This window comes from Thamnophis elegans, chromosome 2, assembly GCF_009769535.1.
Source record: "Thamnophis elegans isolate rThaEle1 chromosome 2, rThaEle1.pri, whole genome shotgun sequence".
In the NCBI taxonomy this organism is placed as follows: domain Eukaryota; kingdom Metazoa; phylum Chordata; class Lepidosauria; order Squamata; family Colubridae; genus Thamnophis; species Thamnophis elegans.
This window is the reverse complement of record NC_045542.1, coordinates 67,062,407-67,087,253: the sequence shown is the minus strand read 5'-3', so window position 1 is coordinate 67,087,253 and position 24,847 is coordinate 67,062,407. Positions and strand designations below refer to the sequence as shown.

At 37.4% G+C, this 24,847-nt stretch overlaps 1 protein-coding gene and 1 non-coding gene across 2 annotated transcripts; both read left to right on the top strand.

Annotated features, from left to right (window-relative positions):
• The first annotated feature begins 6,405 nt into the window (after positions 1–6,405).
• On the top strand, positions 6,406–23,260 carry LOC116523943 (transportin-2-like). Its single transcript, XM_032239035.1, is given in 19 exon segments — positions 6,406–6,502; positions 6,813–6,874; positions 9,197–9,365; positions 9,824–9,862; positions 9,865–9,975; positions 10,124–10,349; positions 11,266–11,336; positions 11,339–11,436; positions 13,788–13,874; positions 14,167–14,274; positions 14,800–14,958; positions 15,180–15,267; positions 16,260–16,358; positions 17,702–17,797; positions 18,933–19,008; positions 20,268–20,367; positions 20,960–21,034; positions 21,329–21,459; positions 21,885–23,260. Coding segments are annotated over 18 exon segments (1,869 nt in total). The 3' UTR covers positions 21,437–21,459; positions 21,885–23,260.
• Positions 11,022–11,094, top strand: LOC116505134. Its single transcript, XR_004254916.1, has one exon. It is a non-coding gene; the product is annotated as a small nucleolar RNA SNORD41 (small nucleolar RNA).
• Positions 23,261–24,847: the final 1,587 nt, after the last annotated feature.

The window sequence follows — 24,847 nt, the reverse complement described above, 5'->3', positions numbered from 1 at the left end:
ATATCCAAGTGCTCCTGTTTTTACTGCTAAAAAAGTTTTTTAAAAAAATAACAATCCAATTGGTATTCCTGCTGCAATCTTTTTAGCAATTTAGCCACTAGAATGGCACATAACCAGGTTGTTGCGTAGGAAGTCTGGCTCTGAGTAAGAGGACAGCACGTTCCTTCAAATTGGCAGCTTGTCTCTCTCTGGCACAGACTGAATACGCTCATGTTAGAAAAGCAATTTGAGGAGCCGAGCCAAGCTGCATTCAAATTTTAGATGCTCTTTGCCTGTTTTTCATTTCCATATATTATTACTAAATGTTACGATGCTCTATAGGGGGCATTTGGTGCCTACAGAAGATCTGTGAAGATTCTGCTGAGCTCTTGGACAGCGATGCTCTCAACCGGCCTCTTAATGTCATGATCCCAAAGTTCCTTCAGTTCTTCAAGCATTGCAGCCCCAAAATTAGGCATGTATCTGTTCTAACATCAATGAAACATTTAGTGGAATGTGCCATTTCTGATTAAAATTAAAGTAATTAAAGCTTTTTGTAATATATTTACTGCTTATTGATTGAATAAATCGTTGCTATCTAATTTCAAATATTTTTTCTGTCACAAAATTAGTAGTGGTTTGGCAAGCAGCTCAGGTATCTAAACTAATCTTACTGATCTTTGGAGTCTCTGATTGGGTTGATTTCCAATTCTCAGTTGTCTTAGCAATCTGGAGAGTGCTGACAGTCAAGGTACACCCATTACAATAATTAACCAAGTACTTGTGGGTAATTCAACTACAATTGTCTAAGTTCACATGATGTTAATCCATTAACAATGGTTTTGCAAAGTAAAGTGATCAAGTCATATAAAAAGAAAAGTCAAAACATCTCATAGTTTAGTGTAATAGGTGATTCTAAATAGAAGCTTCATAAGCTGATGAAACTAAACCAAAATTTCTGGTTGAAATAAATCAGGAAATAAATGAGTAGCATAAATGGAAGCACTCTCTCCTTCATTATGGGATTTTTCTTTCTTTCTTTACAAGTAATGGAACTAAATAGAAACCACCATTACCTGTAGGTGTCTAGTTTACACATAACAGGTGATAAGAGTAAATTGTTAGTAAACAATAATAGATATGTGACCATTGAGTTTTGCATCCTGAATTGCTTAGAATACTGTTTTCAATTTAAGAAAATGTTCGTAATGGCAGTTTTTAGATTAGGGCCCTTGATTATAAACAGAAAAGCGAAGTTGGTAGAAAGTGCTGCTTGTCATATCCAGGCTTCCATAAGCAAGATTCTTCTCTGAATGTTTCCTTCAGAGTGCCAAGTGTGAAAAAGAACATTTATTGTTATATAGTGATATTTTAATCTTTGGAACTATCCTTGTAACATAGTTACCATTTTAATAATGTAAAAATATTTCTATTCTGTTAGACTTTAATAGAATCAATCAAATTACTGTTTTATCATCAGTTTTACTGTTAATTATTTCATAGTATATTTACTATTATTAAAATAGTATATTGATATATTAAAATAGTGTATTAATAAAATAATAAAAAATAAAATATAGTTACAAACCAATCCTTAATTCTTAGGATTACATTACAAATGAGCACTATACTATAGTTTTCCTTCTACTCACCTTGGTGTTTTATTTTCACGGAATGCAGTGGGCATTGACAAGCATGGTTCCTTCCTCTGAAGGTGACTGCTGGAAACAAGCATCCATTGTTGTAAATTATACGATCATAGTTTTGCAATTCAAAATTGTTTAACCATATTATACTCAATAAATCAAACCAATGTTATATAAAAAGCAAAAATTAAATAAATTGCATGAGGACTTTGTGCAATAAGCAAACTCAGTTGTGTCCGGCTTCATTTGGACATAGAAATTTAATATTTAGCGAATGTTCAGATCTTAAAAGAATTTTGCTAAATTTCTTAAAGTTAGATCTATTTCTTATTTCACATTGTACAAGAGCAGCAAAATTAGAAAACTGTTTTATTTAAGAGGGAATATTTCTTTTAAAAATCTCCCAACATTCATTATGATTATACTACTATTATTCGATGGTTTGTACTTGAAGGAATATTAGTTTGTAAGTTTTAATTTTGAAGGCTTTTGGGGGGAAAGAAAACAAAAATTGGAAGTAAATAAGTTCATTTTTGAATAGACAATACAGGTAGTCCCCAACTTGCAACATTTCATTTAGTGACTGATCAAAATTATAACGGCATTGAAAAAAGTGCTTTATGACTGTTTTTCACACTTATGACTTGCAGCATCCCAGTGTCGTGATCAAAACAGTCACATAATCACTTTTTGCCAACTTCTGACAAGCAAAGTCAATGGGGAAGCCATATTCACTTAACAACTGTGTTACCTAACAACTGCAGTGATTCGCTTAATAACTGACAAGGTTGTAAAATGGGGCAAAAGTCATTTAACAAATGTCTCATTTAGCAACAGAAAAGTTGGGCTCAATTTTGGCCATAAGTTGAGAACTACTTGTAAAAATAAGTAAAGATAATTATTTTGTTAAGTCTGATCTTTTTAGAACAAATTATTGGTCGTCCAGAACTTGAGATTATACCATGTTGTTACTAAATTACTGAAGTCAACAGCAAAGGCTAAACCAAATATTTTTAAAGCTGTTGTTTATCTGTTCCTTAGATCGCATGCTATAGTGCTTGTGTCAACCAGTTCAAATCATGGAGAGGGCCCGCAGGCCTTGAGTGGATAAAATAGATCATTTATCGAGGTGAGAGGATTAATCCTAGGCAATAGTTTGTTTTGAAGGATTGAGGGTTTTATAGTCCACATATATGAGGTGTGTGCTAGTTGGATACTCTTAGTATTATAATTTTAAAGTAGCAGTGTGGGTAATGTTCCTAAATTCCTTTTCTCCAACGCGCCAGATTCCTTCAATTTGCGCTCTTCCTGTGTACTTGGTGATCAACTATAATAAACTGATAAATTTCTGATAGACTTTACGGACTCTAAAAATTAAAAATTGCATCTTAAAAGTTAAGGGAGGGCAAAGAGTCTCATTGAAATCATCATCATAAAGATAACACTTTATAGATGAGGGGAAACCTGCAGCTCCTGACTTCCTGAGCTTCCCAAATCCAGGTAAATTCTCTAATTAAGTATAAATCACTTCACTTAAATAAAAAGAAGTCTGTGAACATCTTCCAGAGGTTTTCTTTCTGATTATTATAGTTTTTGGGTCAAGTATCCCTGAAACTGGAAACATACCACAATGTTTTCTGTATCTGAACAATGATGGGGAGAAGCTGTGGAATTATTTTTTGGAAATTTATTTACTGGCTAATGTGTAGTTGAGGAGGCCTCAAAATTTTAAGAAATGCCAATGGATTTCAGAGCAAAGTTTGTCAGTGGATCAGATTTTGTTCTGTGATTGTTATATTTGTCATCTACTATAACTATAGGGAGTATCAGGTCTTTTTTTTGTCTAGTGCTTAATATTATTTTTTAAAGGAAGATAAGGATTTCAACATTTGCATCTTTAGCTTTCTACTTTTTAGTAATTTTACTGCAGTTAGGTACATACTCTATAGTCAGAAGCAACCTTAGAAAACTGCAGTACAAAGAGAAAGGTATTTGGTTCTTAATACCAACATATTCCTTTCCCTAAATTTAGATAAATATAATATGGCCTCAACAATGTGTACTGAGGTCACTGTTTTGCTGTCTTGTGTCTACCTCTGTATTTGAAAATATGCAGACAGTGTCTGAAAAACTTTTAATATTCATAGAGTGTACAACCAACTGTAAGCTTGAAACTTTTCTGTTTTCTTTCTGTATACACTTGTTTTTGCTTTACTAACTTCATTGTCACCATGTGTTCACTTGGTGAACACCAAGTGCAAGTAGCACTTGGCTTGAGTTGCATGTGAAATAAATGCATTTCTGTATGAATGACAAAGAACACAAATTGTAATGCTTTTCTGGATAGGAGGGAAGATTTTCTCTCTAGGCTACAACAGTTCTTGGAGATCCAAGTATTTACCCAGTTGTTGAAGTTCGCATTGGATTCATGACTTAAATATTTTTTCCTCATTCTTGGCAGCACTTATTTGCCTTGGCAGTAGATGAAGATCCTGAGGTTCGAAAGAATGTTTGTAGAGCATTAGTAATGCTGCTAGAAGTGCGAATTGACCGACTGATCCCTCACATGCATAGTATCATCCAAGTAAGTACTCTTGCTTTGAACAGGTCCCTGTAAACCAATGATCGCAAACCTACCACATGCATGTCAGAAGTGACATGCTACAACATTTTGAGTGTCATGTAGCATTTATCGATACCCGACAACTATTCACCCTGTTGATGTTTATCAAATATAAAGTTTACGATGATTACCAACAAAACTGAATGAACAAAATTACAAAAAACGTGACCCTGCACCATCCAGTCCAACGTTTTGTCTGCTTGTATAGCTTCACTGAAAGGTTCGTTCTCACTTATACTACTTACGTGATAAGTCACAAGCAAATACATATCAGGTCACTACCAAATACAGGTAGTCCTCAACTTACAACCATAATTGAGCCCAAAAGTTCTACTGCTAAGTAAGCCATTTGTTAAGTGAATATTTCCCCATTTACAACCTTTCTTGCCACAATTGTTAAGTGGACCACTACAGCTGTTAATTTAGTACACGGTTGTTAAGTGACTCTGGCTTCCCCATTGACTTTGCTTGTCAGAAGATTGCAAAAGGTGATCACATGACCCCAAAACACTCATAAATATGAGTCAGCTGCCAAGGGTCTGAATTTTGGTCACGTGACCATGGGGATGGTGCAACAGTTGTAAGTGTGAAAAACAGTCATAAGACACTTTTTAAAGTGCGGTTGTAACTTCAAACAGTTACTAAATGACATGTTGCAAGTTGCGGACTACCTGTATTCTCTATTCAAAAATGAAAATTATTTACTTCCAACCTTTGCTTTTTTTCTTCTCCAAAAGCCTTCAAAATTTAAACCCACAAACTAATATTCCTTCAAGTACAATTCTTAATTCTACAATAGGAGAAATTAATCAATTTTACAAGTCATTGAATAATAGTAATATAATCATAATGAATGTTGGAGAGTTTTTAAAAGAAATATTTCAGAATGGTCTAAATGAGGTGTCGAGTATGTGCACTGCTTTTTGCGGAAAACAAAGCAAAAAACTGTTTTCTTGAATCAAAGCTTTTATGTCACGTGGTTTTGTCTGTTACAGTATATGCTTGAGAGGACTCAGGACAGTGATGAAAATGTGGCATTGGAAGCATGTGAATTCTGGCTGACATGGCTGAGCAACCTATCTGCAAAGAGGTGTTGTCTTCACCTCTAGTACAGTGAGTAATTTAATAGCGGCAGTAGTGACGGTCTACTTTTGATCCATGAACTTTGTTTTCATGGAGTAAGTGATTGATATTTACATTGTGAAAATGTGCAGATGATTCCACTATTGTATCCTTGCTTAATAGAAGCTTTGTGCAAGAAAGGAGGCAGAATAAGACTTAGCTGCACTAAGCTAATTTTGCTTATCTCAGTTTCAACTACCTTAGGCTGACTAGTTTATATTAAAACTATATATTAAAATATATATATATATATATATATATATATATATATATATATATATATATATATATATAGTCTTAATGTATATGTTTGTGAGCTTTCTTAAGAGAAACTAATACAATAAAATAACAGAATATAGAAAATGAAAATAGTTAATATATATCCCTTTGGTTATAAGAAATATTCCGCAACTATTTTATTCAGATGGATAGTATCTCTCACCATAAACTAAACTTTAGACTTCACCAAGCCAACTGTCACTGTACTAGTTATTAATTAGAAAGATGGGACAAGATGGTTGGCCACTCTTTTCTAAGCAAATCTATCTTCATATTTCAGCAAGTGAAATTGCATGTCTTGGCATGTCATTAGATTGCTTCTTATAGGACTGAGCATAAGATTTTATTACTCTTTCCAGAACTGGAAGAAGAAAAATATTTAAAATTGCCCATCAATTGCTATTGCCCAGCTATTACCAATTGCCATTGGTAGACTATTGCCCATCAATTACTATGTATACTTGTTATATTCCTATCTCACATATTAATATGAATTTATTGTAGATGTATAGAATTATAGAATTAGAAAGACAATCCCCCTGTTCAGTGCCGAATACACTACAATATTTCTGATTGGCCCTCTTTATGAAAGAGAAATCACCACATAATGTAATGGCCTATTATCTGATTAATAGCTCTTACAGTATTTCTGATTTCTGGCTTGAACCACCTTTGATAGCTTTAAACCCACTAGATCTGATCTTGCCCTAGGGCAGGGGTTCTCCACCTGTGGTCTGCAGACCCTGGGGGTCTGTGATGTCATCACTGGAGGTCCAAAAAATCTTGAAGAAATGTTATTTAAATCTTGAGTTAAGTTTTGGGGATCCACAGCCATGGTCCGTGGCCACAAAAGGTATTTAAATGGTCCGTGGTGAAGAAATTGTTGAGAACCAGTGCCCTAGAATGTCTATTATCCTTTTTTAATCACAACCCAAGTCTGAATGGACTTTATAATTTACCTATTACATACTGTAGTTGCTTGCCTAACAACAGAGGCCATGATATCTTGTCTTAGAAAAAAGTTCAAATGTTTTTGAACTCTCAGATGCTATTGAAATGCAAATCATACATTTCATTCCTATTTGTCACAGCTGCTGTTATCTGTATTGTTCTGGGTCAAATTTTCACCTGATAAACTAATCTATCTCATTTTCTTTTAACAGATTTGATTCCTATTTTGGTGAAGGGCATGAAATATTCAGAAATTGACATCATATTGTTGAAGGTATTACTTCGACCATCCAAACAATTTAGGAATACTATGCTGCTTAGTTTCTTGATACTTTTTCTTTTCTGACTTTTTATCATTATTCATAGTTCTTTACTAAGCCAAGTTAATTAAAATGGTATTATTCTGTGTTGTATAGTAGCTTCAACACTGCTTCATTGTTTTTGTATGCCATTGTTACTGCTTGAACATCCATCCTGGTGTAGTGGAAAAAAGATAGTAGACATTTCTATGAACTGAAAAAGTACATTATCAGTTGCCAAAAATGTAATACACCATACACTGTATACACATACTGATCCTTCATATCAGTTTTGACTCCTGGACTAATCCTTGTAGGTTTTTTTGGCAAGTTTTTCCCAGAAGTGGTTTGCCATTGAAAAAGTGACACCCACGGTCATCTAGCTCAGTGGTCCCCAACCTTTTTATCGCCGCGGACCAGTCAGCCTTTGATAATTTTACCGTGGCCCGCTGAGCGCGCGCAGGGGTGGGGGGACGTTGTTCGCGACGACACATTGATTGTCGTGGGGGAAATAGGGGGTAGGAGTATTAGGTATCTTCACTACCATATATAAAAGGAGATACTATCTTAAATAACAAAGTGGGCCCCCACCTCCAAAATATACTAAAAGAAAAAAGATTCCATGTGCTCAACTAATTTTTTTTAAATCATCACTATATTATGGACTACAGACATATATATATATATATATAGATATATATATATATATATATATATATATACACATACATACATACATACATACATACATACATACATGCATGCATGCATACATACATACATGCATATATACATAACCGTACGTATGTACGTACGTATATATATAATGTCCAAATAACAGGAAAAGCGCTTCAGGACCAAAGTATATTCCTTTTTTGCAGCCTTAAGAGAACTCTCGTTTTTTGAGGCTCAGAACCAGGCATTCTCGTGGGCTGCAAAAGGAAACGCGACCCGGGAGCGCAGCCTCCAAGAGTCCATATCGCCAATAACTACGCGTGGGGGGCAAGGAAATGTGTTTGTGAGGAAGAGAAAGAGCGCGCTTCACCGATGCCCGTTGGCGAAATTTGGAAGAGAGGCAAGAGAGCTTCAGGCACCGAGCCCCCACCCCTGGCTGCGGCAACTGGAGCGGGCGGGAGGCAGGGAAGGGGTGGGCAAGACCGCCGCTTTTTCCACCGATACGCTGCCCCCATCTCCCCTCAAAAGACCCCCCGCCCTCGGCTGCCCGACGTTCTCTCTCTCTCTCTCTCTCTACCTCTCCGCCGTTCCTTCTCACAAACCAAGGCCGGGCGGGGAAGCCGCCAGGGGCCTCCCAAGGGCTCCGCTTCCAGCGCATGGTCCGCCCCCTCCTCGCCTCGCTTCCAGGCGAGCCGACTGAGGCGAGAAAGGAGAAAGAGGCGGATGCGTTCACTGAGGGGACGGCTGACTCGGGGGGGGCGGAGGTGGTGTAGTAGCGGGGGATTCTTCCTCCTCGCCTCACTTGCTCCTGTGCTTCTCCGCGCAGCTCCCCCCCTTCGGCGACGGCGCTGCATGAGTGAAGAGTCGGCCGTTGCATGGCACCCCGGCCGCTGCAGCAATCATGGCCCCCGGCCGCTGCGCGGCCCGGTGCCAGGTACTCCACGGCCCGGCACCGGTCCGCGGACCGGGGGTTGGGGACCACTGATCTAGCTGGCTTTTTATCTAAGGCAGGATTAGAACTCCTGGTCTATCCTTGTGTTAGAACTTCTAGCCTTGTGCCTAACTACTACACCAAACTGGTAGTCGTAGTGTATATATCAGGTAACAAAAAAGAAGTTATCAGCAATAAGTCAGATGGTATAGATTTTTGCCTCTTAAAGAAAGTTATAACATACCACTATATTGCCAAAAGTATTCGCTCACAACTGAGTCTGATTATGTGGATAGGTGAGCGAATACTTTTGATAATATAGTGTATTTGTAAATACAAGAAAAAGGCTGAGAAAATGCATTTATGGAAATGATGCATGACCTTTGACCTGACAGCAGTGATGGGTTGTTATATTCGTACTGTCTGATCCATAGAAGCATTGTCTGAAGCCTCTTGAGAAACTTGTAGTTCACTTCATTCTATCAGATGTTTGTCAGCATTTGAAGTATGATATCCTGGCCTTTGTTGGTTTCTTATCTGAATCTATTCTATACAGAGAGTATTGGGTTTCAGAGAATAATTCAGGTCTTTCATTGAAGGACCAGTGGGATACTATACAGTGTTTTACTTTCCTAGCAAGAGAGATTCCTTATCAAATGGGATTCTATAGGTTCTTTCCTCTCACTTACAGGGTGATGTGGAGGAGGATGAAGCTATCCCAGATAGTGAACAAGATATCAAACCTCGCTTTCATAAATCACGCACAGTTACTCTGCAGCACGAAGAAGAGCGGTTGCAGGATGAGGAAGATGGAGAGGATGAGGATGATGACGATGACACACTGTCTGACTGGAATCTGAGTGCGTAGAGGAATTAGTATTAAACGGTGCTCTAGGGATCGAGAGGAGTAAAATGTCAGGGATGTAGATTCTGGGATATAGTGCTCATGGGTCAAATGGAGAAGTGCTATACTACCACCATTTTTGAACTTGAGCCCTGTGTAGGGGAAACTGTTAGTGTGTTTTCTACTTTGCTGTTATATGGAATTGGATGATAATTAGATGTAGAAAACAAGTTTTACTGGAAACCAATTGTTACTCTTTTTTTGTGGCTGCCTCTTTTTTAACTCTAATTTTACATCATCTTGGCAGGGACTTGAGAGAAGAGCATATACTTAATTTTCCAATATATACTGTTGAACTTATAAATGAGTTTCTAGCAGGGTTTAGCACAGAAGCTCTTTGTATTGATTGATGTGAAAAGTTTTCCTCCTTCAGAATTCGTGTCATTTCTGTCACATGGCCCATTTCTTTTGCAGGGAAGTGTTCGGCTGCTGCCCTTGATGTGTTGGCCAATGTCTTCGAGATGAGCTCCTCCCGCATCTGCTTCCACTACTCAAGGGGCTGCTTTTCCATCCTGAGTGGGTCATCAAAGAGTCTGGAATCCTTGTCTTAGGGGCAATTGCTGAAGGTGAATCTTGAAGTTATTAACTTAAACTAGAATTTATTTCTATTGAGAGACATTAGTGATCACATTAAAAGCATGGAATTCACAATTTTAATAAGTTTACCTGAGTACGTCTAGATCATGTACTAAAAAACATGTTTTACATTTCTAGGCTGCATGCAGGGTATGGTTCCTTATCTTCCTGAGCTGATTCCCCACTTGATCCAATGTTTGTCTGACAAGAAGGCCCTGGTGCGTTCCATTGCCTGCTGGACCCTGAGCCGCTATGCACATTGGGTTGTAAGCCAACCCCCAGACATGTATCTCAAGCCTCTGATGACAGAGTTGCTCAAAAGGATTCTTGACAGTAATAAAAGAGTGCAGGAGGCTGCTTGCAGGTAATCTGCTCCTGGAATGCTTCAGTTATCTGTGAAGGACAGCATTGGAGAATTGAATTTTTTTTTCTTTATCGGCACAAATATGCTTTCTTATTTATTTACTTATTTTCTATTTCTTGTGTTTCTTTCAATTTGTAATCAAAGTGGCTAATAATTTAAATACAAATAAAACATTGATGATCCTTTAAAAACCCATGGTTCCCTCTGCTTAAATATAGAAATGTCTTTGTATAGTCCCAGCTGATTATTGTTATCTCCTAGGCTTAGTAGAAAGCTTAGAAATGCTTAAGAAACGTATCTGGAAACCTTGAGCTTCCATCTGTAGCCTTGAATAAAACTAGGATCTGTAGCATGAATGGATTTTGGGAAACATAAATGCTGCATACGGTATTACATATTCTAACGCCCTTTAGTTTGGCTTGAGATCACGACTTCTATTTGCCATTGTGCAAGTAAGCAGTTTGACATTGGGTTCTTGGAAGAGCGTAGCGTCATTTTGCCTACCTATTACAATCCTGAGAGAGAAACACTGGGAGAACAATAATTATTACATTGCCAGCCTGAATCCAGAATATATGGTTTCTGTGGGGTGGCCACCCATATTCTGAAGCATGTCTTTGCTTCAGAATTACTCTCCTTTTAAGGCTTTCTACTGTTACCTTGAGGCTTTCTTTGGATATGATGAAGAATTTGATGATTGAGCTCTAACACATGATGAGTCATGTATTCGTACTGTCTGATCCAGAGAAATGCCCTTACATTTCAGATCAAAAATACTAATTAGGCTAGCATAATAAAACTAATTTTTATTATCCAAACTGAAACAAGTGTTGGGTTGACTTTTCATTTCTATCTGTCTGTTTCCTGGTTATTCTTTGGGTTTGTATTCACTTCTTATTGTCTTCTCTTTTTTTAGTGCTTTTGCCACCCTTGAGGAAGAAGCTTGCACAGAATTGGTCCCATATCTCAGTTTCATTCTGGATACTTTGGTTTTGCTTTGGGAAAATACCAGCACAAGAATTTGCTGATCCTGTATGATGCAATTGGCACTCTGGCTGATTCTGTTGGACACCACCTCAACCAGCCGGTTAGTACATTTTTTCCTATTGGCAGCTGTGTCAGCAGAAACCGCTAGCATTCAATGACTGTGATTAGTTGAACTGTCTCCCTATTTCTTCCCACTTGAATACAATGCTATTAGTGCCAGGATTTTTAAATATAGGCAAATCCAGATTTTGAATTCTTTTGGGTTTTCTACTCAATAGGATAACATTAGGGGGAAAGCGATCTGCTACTTATATCTGTTTTCTTTAAAACAAAAATCCCTAAATTAAATGTTCTTCCATAATAAAATTTGAAGGTAGTAGATATAGATAGGAATCGGACTCCAACAAAATGAGTGTAAGCCATAGTGGGGTGCCTCTTTTACAGTTCTTGGATTTCCACCAAACCTGTTTCCTTAATGCTAATGTCCCACAGATGGGATTTCTGGAAAAGAAAAGCAGATAAGTATTCAGTTCATGACTGTTGACGCTCTTGATACTAGGAGATTTCCTAGTGACTAGAAGAACTTGATGGAAAGGGTTAGCTCAATGGAAGAGCTGTTAACCTGTGTGCAGAAAATCCCACACTTGGTCTTTACATCTTCAGTTAAAGGATCTTAAGGTGTAGTCCAGGTTCTAAGGTAGAATAGACCAGGATTATGCAGTTTTTGAGGTAACAAGAGATAAATATTTAGAAAAACAATCCCCCCTTGAATCAGAGAATCTTTTGGGGGCCCTGGATAGAATGAATTTCAGAGTTCTTCACATCAAAACAAAAACAGAAAACAAACTCCCCATAATAATTAGATTCTTTATAGTTATGTTGAGTTTAGAGCAAGAAAAGAACAATGTTATTGCCAATACTAAATATGTGGAAGTTGGAAATTATTACTGTCTGTTGCAAATCATTCAAAGTTTACTTTTAGCCCATTCTGAAAAACAGGTAGCCCTCAGATTTCAGTTGGGACTGGAATTTCCATTGTAAGCGATGAGATTGTAATATGCGACTGCATCATTTAGGGATAGCACCCCTGCACCTCTCAGTTGGCGCGGTTAAGTGAAGCCCGTAGTCATTAGGTGAGGCAATTTCCTGCCACCTTTCCACAGTCAAGCACAACAGGGAAGCTAGCAGGAGTGGCAATTCCCAGGCAGGCAGGTAAGTGGTTGCTAACAGATGAAGGAAGGACCCAGGATGTATGGAGGATTGGTTGGGGAGAGTACGCAAGATTGCAGAGAGGGTTGGGGAGACAGTGCATGAGGACACAGGATGGGGAAATTATATGAGGATTGTGAGAGGATGCATAAGAGGTGAAATGTGGGTTGAGGAGGGTATGTGAAGGTGCACAAAGAGATGTGTAAGCAGTGTGGTTGAATGGTGCAGAGGAGTGCAGGTGTTGCAACACAAGTTGGAGAGTGCACAATTCGGTGCCTGAATGGTGCATGTCAGGGAGGTGCTGGTTGCTGCAGATGTACAAGTAATAGTGCTGGTTGCTGCAGATGTACAAGTAATACCAGCATGGCATAGTACAGAGGGCTGAGGAAGGGTTTGCAGGTCAGGGAAACTTATTCCAGAGATCTATGACCTTCCCTCCCAGCTTCCCGATTAACTTTATGGGGAAGCAAGCAGGGAAGGTTGCAAATGATGATCACATGATTGCAATGTGTTACAACTAGTTGTAAGTGTGAACTAGTTGCCAAGTAGTGAGGTTGCAATCATGTGACCATGGCAGTGCTGGGAATAGCCAGAACTCCAAGGACCAGTCATAGCCATCATTCATTTCATGCCATTGCAACTTCAAAAGTAGCTGAATGACTCGTAGGTTGAGATCTACCTGTAGACTGTATAGAACATCTGGTTATCTGCCTTTATATCTAGTGCATCAGGAAACTGGTCTTCCAGATGTTACTGAACTGCAGTTCAAAACAGTTATCAATAATGATGGGTATATGTGTGGTTTACTGTTTTTAGAAACAAGCAAGGTGCTGCAGGTTCCTACTTCAGTTATACATAATGAAAGATTAATGGCAACATTCAGTTGCTTGGCTCCTTCCTGGGCAGCTGCTTAATCACTTCTCTTAATTTACTTATTATAATCAAAATCTTAAAAGTCAGATCTTATGAGTAAGAACTGAAATTTCTCCAGATCATGTTTTCTCCGTCTGCTACTTGTGCTTTTAAAAGATATCTCTATCAATGCAATTGTTAGCATTTGCAAATCTGGTAAATATTACTCAATTAATTTGAGTTCTAGCAGAAATCCTAATGCCAGAAACATACATGACAAATTAAAATTGAGACTGTTTGAATCCATAATGGAGTTCTAAAGCTTCTGCACTGTGATACTTACAATGGTTACAACTGAAATGTGGTTGTAAGTTGCCTTATTTTTCCCAGGAATATATCCAAAAGTTAATGCCTCCACTGATCCAGAAATGGAATGAGCTGAAGGATGAGGATAAGGATCTTTTTCCTCTCCTAGAAGTAAGTAGCCAATCACCTACTAATTATTTGGATGGATTTTAATCAAATGATTTGATTAATGTCCTTGTGCCTGAAAAATTGACCTATGTAGTGCTCTGTTTAAAGATAAATGTCTTACCTTTGTCTGTAGGTTCAGTTCTCTGTAGGCTACACCTTAGTGTGTCATTTTAGCAATTGGAGAGAAAACTGATATTTATGTTCATGTTTGATCTCAAATTCCTGATCTCAGTATTTAAGTACAGAAATGTACATGCAACATGATATTTCATGCACTATCCATTCACTTCCACAGTGTTTGTCATCTGTAGCGACCGCTCTACAAAGTGGCTTCCTGCCATACTGTGAACCGGTCTATCAGCGCTGCGTAACACTTGTGCAGAAAACCTTGGCTCAAGCAATGGTATGGCAGTATTTCTCAGCAGTACCTGAGAAATTTGTTCTAAATTCCCAAAACATGTTTCTGTTTTGTCGTCATGGCTTGCTAATGGATAAGAAAGTAAGGGAGCAGATTAATTCATCATAAAATAATATTTGATCCATTAGTTGCCTGAATCTTAATTTGCCAGTCTATTGTTTTAATGTGTGGGTGTATAGTTTTTCAATCCAAGAGTTATATTTGGTTTAGAGCTTGATGGTGTGGGCTACACTATGTAGAACAATGTAGAACGATGTGAAAATTCAAATATGAGTATGTTTAGATTTAATTGAAATACACTGAATAATTATTGTATTTTTAATTTTTTATTTGCAATGTCCAAAATTACAATTCAGTGGAAATTTCTGGAGGGTTCCTGGGAGCTGCATATGATTGCAAACTGTCTATCTCCTATAGTAGCAGAATTACTCTTTTCAATCTGCTCAAGAAACTAGAAGTCTAGTCACATTACATTTTTTTTTGCAATAAATTATTTCTTCCCCAACACAGATGTACAGTCAACACCCTGATCAGTATGAAGCACCTGATAAAGACTTCATGATAGTTGCTCTTGATCTGCTAAGTGGTTTAGCTGAAGGTCTTGGATGTCATGTTGAGCAGCTTGTGGCCCGTAGCAATATAATGACTCTACTGTTCCAGTGCATGCAAGTGAGGTGAACGTTTACATGTTTGGCTGATTAGCCCAGAAATAGTTCTTCAGGGCTCAAAAAAAAATCACAAGGCTTGATTATTTCTTAAAATTCACACATTCGGTTTATGCATCATATTAGATCTTGTACTTATATAGTTTTGTTAACTTACTGTAAACAAAATACTGTAATTAAAATAATAAATAGAACTTTTTTTCCTCATACTTCTCCTGCTTATAGGACACTATGCCAGAGGTTCGGCAAAGCTCCTTTGCACTCCTGGGAGATCTTACCAAAGCCTGTTTTATGCACGTCAAGCCATGCATAGGTAAGTACCCTTTTCCTGAAGTCTGCAAGTATTATTATGATGGTAACAGTCTCAGTATTGATGCTTTTAAAATCCCAGGTAAGAAAAGCAAGAAATGTACATTGGTGGGAGAGGTCAGAAGGACATTATGTTAATTGCTAACATTGACTTGTATCTGGTTTATGTTCCTATGCTCCTGATAAAAGATGATCTGTGGCATTTTCTTTGCCCATTCTAATTCATAGTTGTTGGGACATTTTGAAAAGTACTGATTCCAGATATTTTCCTTTCTATTCCATTTAAAAGAAGCTCCCGTTAGATAAAGAAAGTTCCATTGAATGCAGGATGTTAACAACTAGTTCTTAACTAGAAAAAACATTAAAAAGAAAGTGATAACTGTCCTAGCTGGTTTTGTGTGGGCTGAGGACTCAAAAATGGCAGATACACAACTGATCTCTATTCTGGGTTTTGTGTTGCTAACACACACAAGTAGATTAACAGATTAAAGAAAGGGATGATTTGATCAGCTCAGTCATATTAGCTTTTAACAAGTACTGTAATACTGAAGGAAGGAGGGAGATATAATCAAATCAGTGGCTAAAACTTTGATAAAGATGATGCTGAAGTTATTACACATTTGAGACTTTGAACAGAAATGTTAAAGACAAAATTTACTGCTTCCAGATGAGCGCTAGAAAATCAGTGATCCAAATATTATAAATGCTACTTCTAATGTTGTAGTTGAATATAGTAGGAGTTCAAAGATATGTATTCTGTACTGATATTTTAGAACTAAGGCTAGATTTTCTTAAAATAAAAGACAAATTAATGAGACATCTGAATTTTGCCAGTCCAGATCCAGAGCTACCTTACTAAACTAAGATTGAAAGACCTAAAACAGTGATGAGATTGTCAATTCTTTCTGTATAGAACCTTTAATAATGGTTAGTTGCAGTCTGAGTGTTCTTTATTGTATTGATAATCAATGCTGAGTAAACGTATTTTCTCTTTAGCTGAATTCATGCCTATCTTAGGGACCAACCTGAATCCAGAATTCATTTCTGTGTGCAACAATGCTACTTGGGCAATTGGAGAAATATGCATGCAAATGGGTGAGTATAAAAGTGCCCACACAAATATGGGTGGATAGACTACTATAGCACTTTGGAGTTGTATTCTTTTCTGGTTTTTATATGAGAACAATGTTTCTTTGGCATTTTAGGGTGATAGGCTTCTTGTTGGTTAGGTGATGTATTTCTTCATGAAAGCTATTGAAGTTGTGCTTTTTGATGTTTAATTTTGTTACTCCCCCAATGACATTTTCACTCTCACAGTCTTGAGCCATTGATGCAACTGTTGTTAATGATGGCTGTGATATATTTTGATATTTTGATAATATAATTTGTTGAGGTGTTGTCCCAATGCATGGAGACTTTGTGAGCCTCAGTGGGAAGAAACTATTGTAAAGTAGTCCCCTTCGGGGGAAAAGGGCAGCATATAAATATAATAAAATCAAATTCAATGCCACAAAGACCAAATGGCTGTAGATGTTGGAACCATCTAGATATGGGAAACGTACATTCATGGGTGGAATTGCGTTTGTCCGTTCAAGAGTAATGAAGCTCTTCTTGGACTTAAGAAACCGAAAAGGCCTTTGCAGAGCTCCATCTGGAGTATCAGTTACATCCTTTCCTGGTTTGGGAGGGCCTGCCTGTGAGGCCATTCAGAAATTTTTCTTCTTCGTGAGCTGTGATGATTGCCAGTGTACTCCAGGTACAATTCAAGGAGGTGGTGATGGCCTAAAAAGCCCTAAATGGCATAGGGCTTGATTAATTATGAAACCATCTCTCTCCCGTGGTTTCTTCCCATTTAGTAAAAACTGACAAAATGGGCATTCTCTGGGTCCCCTTAATAAACAGTGCCAGTTGTCAGGAAGCATGCCTTTCTGTGTCTTGATGCCTGCCATCTGAAATGGCGTCCCCCCCCCCCCCCCGAGATCTGAGTGGCTCCCACCCTATTGGCATTCTGGAAGCCCTTAAATATCAGGGTGTTCTCCCATGCTTGGGTTAGCTTGGATTGAACCCCTTGCTAGCTGTGCTTGCATGTTTTTGATGGTGCACATCCAAATTCCCCATGTTCATTTGTTTGAATTTAACATTGTGAGTCAGCCTAGAATTGGATGATGCCAAAATCAAATAAATACATAAATAATAGCATCAGTTTCTACTTTATCTATAGTTGTGGCCCACGCCTCATTGTAATAGGATCTCTTTTCGTATATTTGAATAATATATGGTGTTCTTAAGACTGATATCAGCTTTTCTGATTAATGAATCAAAATCATTTTGCTTCACACATGAAGAAGCAGCAAGATGTTAAATTGGAAGACATTCAAATATGGAATCTAGATTTCTACAGTAAGGTATGACTCAGTTCACTAATTTCTTTTTATCAGGGGCTGAAATGCAACCATATGTTCAGATGGTACTGAATAATCTTGTGGAGATCATCAACAGACCAAATACTCCTAAAACTCTTCTGGAAAACACAGGTGGGTGGGCTTTCTGATTCTTGTATTAAATGTATTTTCTGTCCTAGTGATAGCTATGATTGCTTATTAACTCAGAAATACAAATGTATTAATATTGATTAGACTTCATGGATAATCCTTTAATATGACTATCATTCAAGATTATGCTTTAACCACCAATTGAGAAGAAAATGAAGTTGATAATCTTTATGATCAAATCCAATTGGAAAAAAACAAAACTTAAAAGCAATATGTGTTGCTTGTGATTGGAGACTAGAATGCCAATGTTGAAACACAAAGAAAATATTAAAAAATATGGCTTAGGAAACTGAAATGAAACAGGGAACCAACTTACCAATATCTCTGTTCTAATTATTTCATGGCTGTCTTCAAACAATGGAAATAATGCCTCTATAGATGGATAGTGGTATGGGAAAAAAACTCCTGAAAATACTACTCACAGCCAGTAAAACAAACTGATGGATCATTGAACAAATCAACTCAAAAGTTCTCTCTCAACCAGACTCAAATTATCTTACTTCAGACACATTATGCGAACACCTAGCTCTCTAATGCTGAGAAAGGTGGAAGGAAGGAGAAGAGGAGGACAACTAGCAGCAAGGGGGATGAAAATCAGTTATGGTGGTAATGGATGCACCATTGGGAGATTGAAAGCACAGGTTAGGGATAGATCATCATGAAGGGAATCTGTAAGAACTTCAAAATGACTTGATGACACATAATCAAATACAGGCTTTGTGTTTTCATGCAGGTATTTTGAAAATAGGATTGATTTAATTATAAAGGGAGCAGATAATTATCAGATGGAAATGTGTTTAAACCTTGAACTTCTATAGCTGTTTCTTCATTAAAATTCCAATAATTTAAAACAATTTGACTTGCTAAAGGTTTAATGGAATTAAAAAGCTGTATGCATTTATCAAATAGGTTTTTTTTTTCAATGAATGGCAGGTAACTAATTTGATAACATGTACTTGGGTGGAACCATCTTTATATTATGTGCTTCAGTATAGTAAAGCTAAAGTGGTATACCACCATGTACCTCCATTGATTCTGTCCACCCAATTCTTCTTACTACAAATTGATAAGACACTGCTTTGCTTTTGTAACAGATTTGTTTCTTTGTATTTTCTAGCCATCACAATTGGTCGCTTGGGCTATGTCTGTCCTCAGGAAGTAGCACCGATGTTGCAGCAGTTTATCAGACCCTGGTTAGTGTTTATGAAGAGGCATAGAACAGACTTTGGGGCTTGCTTTTCAGGGGTTAAATTGTCAAGTATTTGATCCTCTAGAATTTCCATTCAGTTGTTTCTTTCCCTCAGTTGTGGTATTCCTGCAAAAAAGCCTTTCTGAACATTGCATACAATACTTTATACATGGAAAATATCACATAGTTAACACATTCTTTGCCATTGTAATTGCACAAGGCAGATATGCAATTCCAGTCTGATGGAATCCCTTGTCTGATGCAGCAGAACTTTGCCATTCATCTTGCTAGCCCTCCTCTTCCGTGACTGGTACCTTGCAGTTTTTAAATGGCTAGATTATTTGGTATTATTTTTAAAATCTACAGTTGAAATATATTTAATGTCACAGGTTTTTTTATTGGATATGTAAAGGAAAGATCCTAAAATTAGCAGTATTTAGAATTTAATTTTTTGCTTGTGATCTCTAATGATTAGAGTTTAAATTTAATTACATTATTGTAATTGTATTGATATATGGTTACCGTATTTTTGAACGCACCATGATTTTGAAAAAGTAAATTAAAAAAAAAAACATTTTTGCACTCTGCAGACCTCCCAAATCCTCTGCATGCCTCATTTTTTGCCAAAAAAAGGACATGCAGAGGCTTTGGGAGGCTTTTAGAGTGCTGCAAAAAATGGTCCATTTTTTGGTTGTTTTTGTCCTCCCCAGGAGCACTCCCAAACCCTCTGCACGGCCTCTCAAACCCTCTGCATGTCCATTTTTGCAAAGGGGGTAGGATTTTGGTAGGCCAAAAATGCTGTATTTAGTGTATGAGATGCACCCAGATTTTCACCCTCTTTTTCTGGGGGGAAATGGTGCATCTTATACTCCAAAAAATGTGGTATATTATTAATAGTATTGTGATGAATATTATAACAAATATGTGAATTTTGATTGTCTAAAACCCAGATACCACACTGTTCTGTGGAAATGGAAAGCAGTATAAATCAAATAAAACATGAAAAAAATGATCAGAGTTTAAAGCCCTGTATAAATAAGGACGCTAAGTGAATATTTGTATGTAAATATATTAATGGAAGAATGTATACTTGGCAGAAACTGTGTAAGAAATCTGTTATGTGACTCATAAATCTGATAATTGTAGCTGCCAAAAATATCAAGGTTGATCTTCCATATGGGCTCAATCTTAGTGTATAGTTTGGAAATTGTTTCTGATCTTCCCTACTTTCTTAATATATGGAAGATGTATTCTTGTTCATAGGTGTACATCTTTGAGGAACATTCGTGATAATGAAGAGAAGGACTCTGCTTTCCGTGGCATCTGTATGATGATTGGAGTAAACCCCGGTGGAGTTGTACAAGTAAATAAGATTTAAAGATTAAATTATTGTGCCTTGTTATATATGCTATCCCAGGCTGAATAAGAAGGTAGATCTTGCTCTATTGGTAAATCTACTGTTAAACTAATTAAGGCCATAGTAGTAATCAATTATGAAATAGATTTTTATATGAGACAATTTTTAAATTTTACATGGGTTTCCTTTGCTGGACTTCAAATACAGATGTTTTTTCTAGTTTTTCTAAAAAGATTAATCCTATTGTCTTGAACTCTGCCAGCCTAATTCAGATATTTACTGGGTCCTGTGTAACTTTCCGTTTGTTATGATTCTTCATTGCTCATTAATTGATGTTAGATTGGCTGTTCCTTTTCTATAGTATTTTCAGATGCTTATTAATATGTAGAAAACTAGTCAAAAACATCAAGTATATTACATATTGTAGTTCCACAATATCTTTCTTAGCTTAAGGTGGGCTTGCCAGGTTTCTTAGCTCCCTACTGGTTAGATTGTTGATTTCATACCCTATCCTTTTGTAGAATGATAAATTTGATTTTGTTGTCTTGAGCTATAATCTGTAGTGAATGTTTTCTGAAGAATTCTCTTATTTTTGTAGGATTTTATTTTCTTTTGTGACGCTGTTGCTTCATGGGTGAGTCCAAAGGATGACCTGAGAGATATGTTTTATAAGGTAGGTCATCACATAGGAAGATGTTTGCTTGGCAGTATATTTAGTACTCTTTATTTTAGAATTTGCTTTACTTTAGTAAGTTGATATTATTGTTTATATACTCATGTTGTTTCCTAACTTATATCTCTGAATTTTCTTTCCGAGTTTTTTGGAGGCTGAAGATTTTAGTAGTTCTGGTAGTTCAATAATTCTAGTAGTTTTATGTGAAAGATAGGGTTGTACTGATAAAGGTGTGGCTGTAATGGTGTGCCTTTTTCCTCTCCACCAATGTGTGATAATGATTTTTTTTTCCAGATTCTCCATGGTTTCAAAGATCAAGTTGGGGAAGATAACTGGCAGCAGTTCTCAGAGCAGTTTCCTCCACTTCTGAAAGAGAGGCTTGCTGCATTCTATGGTGTTTAGGCGAAGCAGCAAAACCATACTTGGTGAGTCCCAAGAATGTTGAGTGAGATTATATCCCCACAATTGAAAGGAGAATGGGTAACTAAAAGGGGGTGGATCTTGTCTCAAGGATGAGAAATTGAGAAAAGGGGATGAATAGTCCAGCTTTAATCTTTAATCCATCCTGATTTTCAAGATCCAGCCTTTTCGTTTTACTTTATGCATTTGGATTAGGAAATATACCAAAAAACTTTAATGTCTGCCATAACCAGTGGTTGATTTTTATTGCTCCTGAATTGTGGCTAGTTTTTCACTTCTGATTGTGGCTGTATTAATTTAACTAATTAGTCTGCATGATGAAAGTTAGGGTAACTGATAAAATGAGTTTTGGAAATGGGTCAGTCTTGTGAATTCGGTGTGTGTTATTGGCTACTTCTTTTTAATTCCAATACTCTTTTTCTTTCCTCAGGTTCCTGTGTGCGCTGGGAGGGATACTGGGAACTCGTCCATAACCCAGTGTTGCAGATCCCTGTTAATGGGGGTTAGGGAGGACGGGAAGAGCATTGTGGGACATAAAATGACCGCTCCCCATCTCCTGAAATTTACAAAGTTGGGGGGGGAGGGTGGGCCTCCATAACCAATTGAAACAAAAACCAGGGTATCTCAGTGGCAGAAGGAAAGGCCTCTTTATTCAGAGGCCATCATAGATGGAATGGGGTGGGGTGGGACTCGGCCCAGCGCTGAGAAATGGAGCAAACTTAAAACTGCAACACTCTTGAGAAGGGGATCTAACTAGGGGCCATCATAAAGAACTAGCTAATAATAATAAAGGATAGGTTTAAGATGTTAAAAAGGATTTAAAAGCTACAGTGGTTTAAAGCCAGCTTATGAAGAGGGAAGGGTTAAAATGTAATCCAAGGGGGTTATACTACTGTATATTTCCAGTCACTGGGATTCAAGAGATCAGCTATTCTTCACCTTTTCAAGACTGCATGGTGACCAAGAAGTAGATTAGCAAATCTGTGAGTAGCCCATAATGACTAAGTGTAAGCATTTTCATCTAGGAACCTTAAAGCAACCCACAAAATATTTTGCCATAATAATTGCCATGGCACTATGTGCTAGAAGTGATGCTCAGTGCAAAGGCAGCCTATGACCTTGCAGGGACCTGCTAGCCATCTAGGGAGCAGTCTTTTTCATAAGAAATACTGTTGGAGAAGCATGTCTTCATTTTTTAAGATGCCACAGTGCAATGAGTCTTTTACCCTGTTGTTAAGCTGTTACTTTGTGACACTGCTATTACATTGCTTCAGTTGCAGGAGGCAGGAAGGAACAAGGAGGGAAACTGAATTTCACCTGGGAATGACTACACAGGACAAACATAGGCAGAAAACAATGCATTTTTAAATGGCTCATGGCATACAATGTCCTGCACTCTTGATCAAAGTGGTATTTTACATGATGGTATTCACCATTCTGGCTTACAAAAGAAATAGTAAACATAACAAAGTACAGAAGAATGATTAAATAGGGAACCCTCCATGATCAGTGAAAGCTTGTAGCTTTCGCTGCATACTTAATGGAGTTGCTGTCTTAAGAAATTGTTATCAGATCCAATTACATTATTCTCTGACAATAGGGGATTACTGAATGCTTTTAACATAGTTAAAGCCATAGATTTTTAATACAAAATGAACATGTTGAAGTAGAAGCCCATTTTCCCAAAGGCAGCTAGGATGTGGGGGAAAGGGAATACTGCTTCACTTAATGAAACACACTTTTTGGAAAAATGAGGAAAGCTTGAGGAGAGGTAATACTCAAAAGGAACATTCTGCAGAATAAACAAAGACAAGATTTGTGCAAAACAGTGTTTGCCTACAGACAGCTTGTTACAAGGAACAAGTGAGCTGAGCCACATTTCCAGCTTTCTTAGCAGATCCCAATGGAACTTCAGCAACATCAGGATTAATAGCCAGGCAACTAGGTTGAACTGTGCCTTGTGTCCTGCATTGCTTCTGAGGGTGGTAAACAAAAGTGGTGAGACTACTTAGATGTTAAAGAAGATTTATGTGACAAAAAGGACATCTCTTTCGGGTTAAAGTTATACTTTCTGACAGTAACTGATGGTGACACTCTCAGTACTGTGTATGGATTTTTAAAAGTGTATTTGTGAGATTGCCCAGTAACTTAAGCTTCACTGATACACCTATTTACATTTTTCTTTTTATCTCTGGCCTCTGTTTCATATGTTAATAATGCTTGCAGTTCTTGGAATATGACATAGAACTTGCTGGGGCATTACCATTAAGGCCTTTGTGCCAGAAAATCATTTCATTTTGGAGATGGCACATACCTAGGTGAAAGCTGCTATTCTCATTTCGGATCTGATTGTTAGGAGGTGGGGCATGCCCTTGCATCCCCGCATCTCCTCAAAAAAGGTCAACGAAACAATAGTAAATTGCAGATAGCAAACTTCCTGAATTCATCTTTTTAATAGCATCAAACTTGAGCAGGTCTCTGAAAGCAATCGGCTAGTTCTTTGCATTTTAATTGTTTTATTACAAGTGTTCCTCCTTGTGCTGTATTCTCCTTGTCCTGGGGGGAGGGGGAGCAGAGATTCTATTGGTTTTTAAATGCATGGGAAAGAAATATGCATATGTGGAGGTGGAATCCTGGCTTGTGCTTTGAAACCAAGTTTCCAGGAATATGAAAAGAAGGCTGTGAACTCTACCATCCAGTGAAGTTTAAGCTACTTGGCCTGACTGCCTCATGAAATGGAATTTGTCTTTTGTACAAGTGCTTCTAGTATTGCCTCCTGTTTGTTAATCCTGGATTTGTATATTTGTAAATGTGCCGTAATGTTTCCAATGGTGGAACTGCAGTGTACCTAGTGTTGAAGCAGCTGCTTGCACCTTGCTCAAATGAGATTTTTCTCATTTTTATGTATAATTTTTTGTCAACTAAAAAAAATTCCTGTGACTCCAGCTTCCTTGTTTCTGACACTTATTTTGTCTTAACTTAAATGTTTTTCATTGTATTTTCCAATGTAGTGATTTGGTGTCGTTCGTCCCCCCCAGCCCTCCCAAATTCTAATGCTCAACTTTTATTAATTTTTCCCTTGAACTGCCTTGTTGAAGATAATATTTCTGTGGAGGATGAGAAACTATTTTTTCAAGTAACTTCAGTTTGTTGGTAAAATATTTGCATTTTCAAGTTATAATACAATTTATGGTAGAATGAAACACTTTTTGGAAAGAAGCACTTGAGTAATGTGGAATTAGAACTATACACAAACTCAAGATTATTTCCTTTCTAATACAGCTGTATGTGCTAGTGAAGCTGCTGGAGCCCTTTGATAACCATTGTTTTGCAATGAGCTCAGAAGATAACTAGATTTATGCAAATTCTCAGGCTTTCAGAAAAGAGGAAAAT